Source organism: Pterocles gutturalis, unplaced genomic scaffold (assembly GCF_000699245.1).
Source record: "Pterocles gutturalis isolate BGI_N339 unplaced genomic scaffold, ASM69924v1 scaffold20108, whole genome shotgun sequence".
NCBI lineage: Eukaryota > Metazoa > Chordata > Aves > Pterocliformes > Pteroclidae > Pterocles > Pterocles gutturalis.
Window position 1 is genome coordinate 8,713 of NW_010120994.1, and position 7,111 is coordinate 15,823.

Genomic DNA, 7,111 nt, shown 5'->3' on the forward strand with positions numbered 1-7,111 from the left:
CCTGTGCTGAGGACCCCAGAGCTGGATGCAGCACTGCAGGGGGGGTCTCAGCAGAGCAGAGCAGAGGGGGACAATCCCCTCCCTCGCCCTGCTGCTCACGCTGCGCACATGGCCAGCTCATGTTCAGTTTTTCACCCCCCAACACCCCCAGGTCCTTCTCCTCAGGGCTGCTCTCCATCCATTCTCCCCCAGCCTGTACTGACAGCAGGGGTTGCCCCGACCCCGGTGCAGGACCTTGCACTTGGCCTTGTTGAACACCATAAGGTTCACATGAGCCCTGAATAGTCTGAACATGTCTAAATACATTCGAGTATCAGAATATTGCAGTTTTCTGTAATTTTTTGCAATAATTCAAATGAGGAATGTGAAGTGACAGCATTCATTGTTCTCATGGTACAGGAGCAAACAGTGCAGTGCCCTTGTCTGGTGAGACTGAAAGGCGAAGGACTGGATTCTCTTTCCTGCTGGTTTGTCCAGAGGGGAGCAGCACACTGTTCCATGCAATAATAAAGCATTTCCCTTCAGCTGGGGCCACTGTCAAATGCAAACTGTTATATTTTGCTCTCACGTGCTGTTTCTGGCTCAGGCAGGGGACCGATAAGATGAGCTGTGCCTCACCTGGCTGGAACACATCCATATTCACTGCTCGTGTTGTTGGGAGGACTTTGATATCGGAAGGCTCTGCAGGGCAGATTTACATATGGTTCCATAGGCCTGGGAGTAACTGCCCAGTGATGCCTTCGGATCACCCGCAGCTCCCATATTTGCAGTAATCTGGAACATCTTTTTACTGGGCTTCAGAAGGGAATTAACATCTTTGCTCTGAAGCTGAGTATTTCTTGGGTTCTGTATAAGAAAGAAAAGCCAAGATAGTCAGTAATCTGTAATCAGTTTTCTAAAGTACAAATACGGAACACAGATTTTGCTTCAGCTGAGGAGTAGGACAGACCATTAACGTTATGTGAATAATAAACAAACCAGACCATTTTGTAAGATCAAGGACAGGATGCTGGGAACAATGTGAGGGAGAAGGGCTTAAGAATGGGTGCATCAAGAAAAAGCTAGCGCACTGGAGCAAGATACGACAAACTAATCCTGCACTGGAGCAAAAGCCCAAAGGCCTGTTTGGCTAGTATCTTGTTTTCAACAGTAGTGAATGCTTTAAATAAATGTTCAAAAGACAAATCATCATCATTCCCCAGTATGTCCTCCTGGCTCTTGCCAACTGAACGGCTCAGTGACTTTCTGAGGTGGGAGCTGCATATGAATAATGTGATTATCGACCCCTGTGGGGAAAAGTCAGTAATACATCAACGCATGGCAATATACAACACACGACAATCCATCTGAACCTGCAGTTCGAGAGGAGAGCTGTTGCGCTGCAGCTTATGCTTTGTGAACCTCTATAGGCAACTGAAAGGCAAGAGTTTCACCAAGAACAGGAAAGAGGGAGGAGCAGAGAGGACAGAACTGAAACTTTCAGCGTTCAGCAGCAGCAATCCCTTCGGTTGGTTCCAGAGGTAGAGCAAATTCTCCAGCTAAGTTTGGAATATCCAACAGTCTCAGTTTGTCTAAAAAAGAATTTGCTACCTTTGGACAGGGAAAGCCATCACTGAAGAGAATGTAAAAGCAACTGATCTGCAATTCTCAAAGGGAGTTTTTGGTGCTGCTGACAATCCGAACAACGCGATATCTGAAATGGTGTTCAAACCCTCACTTGTCTGAAGTGATAAAATTGAAAGTAAAATGGAGCCCAGAATTAGCCTGTCCTCTAAAAAAAAGGGGCAGTGGAAAAAAAGTCATATCTCAGCGCATCTCAAAAGATATTGCAAAAAAAGTAGAGGAAGAGAATCTGCAGATATTTTTACTTTTTTTTTATTACAGTTGGCTGACATATATGATCCATTACAATTGATCTTTGTGAGAAAATACTGCTGATGAGGCAGAGACCTAGATTTTACAAAGGGCTATGTTACTCCACGTTCTTTGAAGTACCTAATTCCTGTACTTGAATTCAACAGTCATTCACAGAACTCCCGCATAAACCTATAGGCACCAAAATGTTCTTGCTGCTCAAGTCGCAGGTGGCAGGGTTTTTTGGAAGACTGAGGTTCGACTGAAAACCCCAGGAGAAAATTGGTGTTTATCAACCCGAAGACAAGAGCATTACACATGCCGGAGGTGTAAGGTTTAAGCCACATCTGTGCCCTTGGCATTTCCTGGTGATTACTATAGATAGTCTTCCTCTCACCACTCTGCCTCAGGCACAGAACTTAACTCAGGGTCATAAACCTCATTAGTGAACAGAACACCTGCAATGTAGCTATTGCAACACTGAAGACTGCAAATGCAAGTTCCTATACGAATCTACCCCATATTAGAGGCGAGTTATGTCTGGTTATTGCCCCTCCTAGCAGAAACTCTTCAGTTAGCACACTTTGCAGCTCTCTAGTAAAGAGAGCTTTACTAGCTCTGTACAAGCCCAGCTGCCTCACCAAACAAGGGTACTGGTACCGATTTGACTGACACCACATGCACGCAACAAAACTGCACTGTGTATCTGTCATAAGTAATTTTAACCGACTAAAGTTTATTAATTTAGTCACTTGCAGAGCAGTATGTCTTGTCTCTCATTTAAGTATCTTTACGAAGTTGCAAATTAAGATATTTTGTGTCTATATCATTTTGGCCCATCAAAAATTAAGGTTTGGGGTTTTTTTGTAGGACTGCTACTCACACGACCAAGGTTCTGTATGTTCGTAGGAGGTAGCCGAGCATTCACACTTGCCCACATGATTTGTCTCCCCAGATTCCTGTTGTTGGAGATTCTGGCCTGTTGAGAAGGTGGTGCAGAACAGTTCCTGAGCACAGCACCAGAATTTGCATTACCTGCAGAAGAAAAAATACCAGAGGAAGTCGGAAAATCATGAAGACACTGAACACACTGACTGAGTCAGCCCCTGCCACCTCGCTTCATCTTCAAACACAACAAAAATACTCACAATAAAATTAGAACGTAGCAGCAAACAAAACCAGTTCCAAAGGCCTCGGGAAAAGATAACAGCAGCAGAGAAGCAAAGAGAAAACACAGAGGAACACAGAGTCAAGATGAGGCAGGAAAGGGCCAAAGAGAATGTCACCCACTTGGAACTCATTCAACAGTGTTCTGTTATTATGTCATTTTCCTCCCATGCTTTCACCCTCTCATTCTGACAGGTAAATTCCCCTTATTTATTTGTCCCCACTCAATCGCTTTTCTTCTTTCCTCCCCACAACAGGGCCTGGATTACACCCCTCTGCAGGAAGGCAGTACCTACTCTGAACAACAGCATGCGTTATGGGATTGTACATCACATTGATCTTTGATCTCTGACATAAAGTTCTTGCTAAATCTTCACTCCGGCTGGATGCTTCTGGCTGGACACTAGTTGTAGTTTCAGCAGGCACATGTGAAGCTTTTAGAACAGGCAGTGCGGGTTCTCTCTGGCCTCTCCTGGTAGGTAAAGTCACACAACTGGAGTTGGGAAGAAGTGGCCTGGATGCAGACGGACTTAGCTGAATATTTTCTCTCTGCACTCGCTGCTTTGGATGGCTACTTAATTTCTTTTCAAGGATCATCTACAGAAGAGAGAAGTTGTTTAGACTTAACACAGCTACACAGCAGAGGAACAAAACATAAAACCAAACAGACTTACAAAAAACTGCAATTTATTTCACAGGATAGCTAACAAGTATAATTTTTAAATTAATTTAGGGTTGTAAAGAAGATAGAAATAATATTCTTAGCAGAAAGAACAGGATAAAGCTCTAAGAAAAAGGATTGGGTGAACAGGCAATTTCAATATATCCTGAGGGACCTTTAAAGCCCATCTAGTTCCACCCCCTGCCATGGGCAGGGACACCTCCCACTAGCCCAGGTTGCCCAAAGCCTCATCCAGCCTGGCCTTGAACCCCTCCAGGGATGGGGCATCCACAGCTGCTCTGGGCAACCTGGGCCACTGCCTCACCACCCTCATAATAAAAAAATTTTCTTTCTCACATCTAGTCTAAATCTGCCCTCTTTCAGTTCAAAGTCATTGCCCCTTGTCCTGTCACTCCAAGCCTTTCTTATCAGCCCCTCTTTGAGCACTGGAAGGTGCCAGAAGGTCTCCCCGGAGCCTTCTCTTCTCCAGGCTGCACACCCCCAACTCTCTCAGCCTGTCCTCTTACTGGAGCTGCTCTAGCCCTTGGGCCATCTCCGTGGCCTCCTCTGGCTCCACTCGCAACAGCTCCGTGTCTGTCCTGTGCTGGATGCAGTACTCCAGGTGGGGCCTCACAAGAGCAGAGCAGAGGGGCAGAATCACCTCCCCCAAAATGGTGGCCACGCTTCTCTAGATGCAGCCCAGCATACCACCGTTGGCTCGTATACAATTTTTCATCCACCAGCATCCCCAAGTCCTCCTCAGGGCTGCTCTCAATCCCTTCATCCGCCAGCCCATACTGATACGCACCCGAGGCACAGGACCTTGCAGGACTACTACTTTCCCACATTCATGTGTTTAAAATATGGCTCCTAAAACATCACTGTTCTTTATTATTACCACATTGGCTACACTGATCCTGCACTTGCTCCTCCTCCTCTGTTAATTAATTATTTTGAAATATGACAGTTCTGTGTGTGTGGTGCAGTGTGCAATGGCACCAGTAAAACCCTCAGTCTGTTAGGTTCTGTGACAACAGCTTGTCTGCACGCCCACCAGTGGGGCTCAGAAGAAGGGCAGGATGGGGTGCACCAGTAACACTCTGCCCAGCTCCTCCCTGGACCATTCCCAGAAGCCATCAGCCCATCAAAGCCCATCCACCCAGGCTGGGAGGAACACTGGGATGCACTAGGCAGGTGGGAACACAAGTCACCGGCTTCTCAGCACATTTTCTGGGCCTCTCCCAGGGTTGTCCCTGCAAAGCCATCAGCCCAATTGTCCAGGTGTGAAACTCCTCACAGTGAGCCACCAGGATTTCTCTGGAGCATCAGCAGCCCCGAGGAGAAGGATTTGGGGATTTAAAGACCTCTCAAAGATTATGCCAGTATGGAACTGACTGATAAGAAACACCAAGATGTAACTGTGAGCACATACGGAAAGCCCAGGGGAACGCAAACAGAAGAAAATTACAGAATTCAGTAAGTATGCACAAGCATGGCAGGTTACCTAGAGGATTAGGATTTTGGAAAATAGGATAAGAGAAAGTACCTCATACAATTTATTTCGATATTCTGCCACGGACAGCTGGATATCATCACCTAAAGGAAGAATCACATCATAATCCAGAGAGGGCTCCCTGGCAGGACAGTGAAACCTAAGGAGATGATAACACATGATGTAATTCACTAAGACTAAACACAGCACCACAGATCAACATAATGTTAAAAAGGATTGTTAAATCATCTAGTGTAAGTTAGAGAAAATTAAGAATTAGTTTTGCCTTTTTTTTTTTAATTTTCTGTCATGCGTATAAAGAAAACTAGTGCCAAGAGCAGGTCTATAGCACTTCAGAAGACATCAGGGGAAACTGCACACTGGTGTCACGCTCACCGCTTCACATAAGGATGCTGCAGAGCCTCCTCTGCTGTGAGTCGTTTATCAGGGTTAAATACCAAAAGCTTCTTCAGGAGATCCAAGGCAGGCAATGGAGTAGAGGATGGCAAAATCTCCTCAAATGTTACTCGCTGTCTAGAAGTCAGAAAACAATGGTATAAGCTCCCAGTGTGCAATTCACAGTGAAGGCAAGGATTACAGCTCTGGGACTCACACCAAGGTGACACCAGACTCCAGAGTTCACTCACAAACAGCGTCACAATCCTGCAACACTCCCAAATACAGCCCTGGGAGCCCAGCAAAGTCTTTCACTCCTTTGCTCAGGTTTGAGTTCCTCCCTCCCAGAGCCAGGAGCCTACACCAAGTGCCTAGCTGCAAGTCCAGCCTTTCTCTTGTTCCAGTGGAAAGAGCGAGATGCCAGACAGTATCAGACACAGGGGAATAACAAGTCCTCCGAACAATGAGTCCTTCTTTTGACAATGCAAGAAGCCCAAACTCCAAACTTGGATGTTTCAGCTGAACTGGTAAAGATCCCATGAATCCAGTCCTTGGACCACAGGAATACATTTCTGTACAATGTGCAATGAGAAGATGATGCTTAAAAATCTCATTTTGCATTCTGAAATCCTAAAAATAATGATTAACATAATAAACATGAGAATATCTAGCACATTTGCAAAATCAGTTTTAAAACGTGATTCTTACTCATATTTTAAATAATTTTGTTACTCCGCGACAACACTCTCTTAGTTTAGAAAAATGACCTATCACTGAACATGGCATTTGGACTGAGTGGCTCAGAAAAAACCTTTTCAGTTTTGAAGACTTAATATTTCACTTTCTCTTTTACCTAGCTGGAGCCATCAGAACTCACAGCCACTCGACCTTCACATTTTTTGTGAAAAGAAGAAAAAAAAAAAAAAACAAAAAAAACCAAAACCACCCAAATTGTAGGGCTGTCAAATAAAAGTGCATTCTAGCCAGGAATGAACGGGGAGTTCCAATTGCTGTCTTTCACTGCTCAGAGAATGGTTACAGAAATGGGAGAGCTCTTCTCAGGGGTGCTGTGGTGGGCAGCTCACCCCCCACTGCTGCTGTGACACGCGGCAACCCTAGGACAGAAGGATTCACTGAGAGGCTGGGCAAGCCAGACGGCTGACTAACGCTCTGTATCCACAGCAGCTACACTACAAGCCTGCTGGTACCCTCTGGGGTCCCTGGCGTGGCCTCTCCTGGTGTGGTCCATGCCAAGGATGCACAGAGCCTCCAAGTCAGTGACAATAAGATGCTTTTGCCGCTTACTGCTTGTTAGAGTCGCTTCAGCGTCCAGCACAGACAGCTGCTGGGATCATCCTGTCGCTCCAGAAATCCAGGTGGGTTCCATCCCCTTGTATCCGGATGGCATGGGGGTCACTGTGCACTAGTGTCCAGCAGAGCCCTACACTCCTGTGGGTCCAACATGCCAGACCCACATGGTCTGATAAACCCAGTTACGCCTTTCCTCGGTCTGGCTGGAGGCATGACCCCTCCATTCCTGC

At 45.9% G+C, this 7,111-nt stretch overlaps 1 protein-coding gene across 1 annotated transcript in view; it reads right to left on the reverse strand.

The window, feature by feature from the left end:
- The window catches only part of MAPK15 (mitogen-activated protein kinase 15), a gene marked incomplete at its 5' end in the record, with an annotated part of 20,737 nt that overhangs the window by 1,414 nt on the left and 12,212 nt on the right, over positions 1-7,111 (reverse strand). The window contains 5 exon segments of the mRNA XM_010077099.1: positions 619-846; positions 2,738-2,889; positions 3,318-3,618; positions 5,229-5,334; positions 5,571-5,708. Of these exon segments, the coding sequence (XP_010075401.1) occupies positions 619-846; positions 2,738-2,889; positions 3,318-3,618; positions 5,229-5,334; positions 5,571-5,708 (925 nt within the window).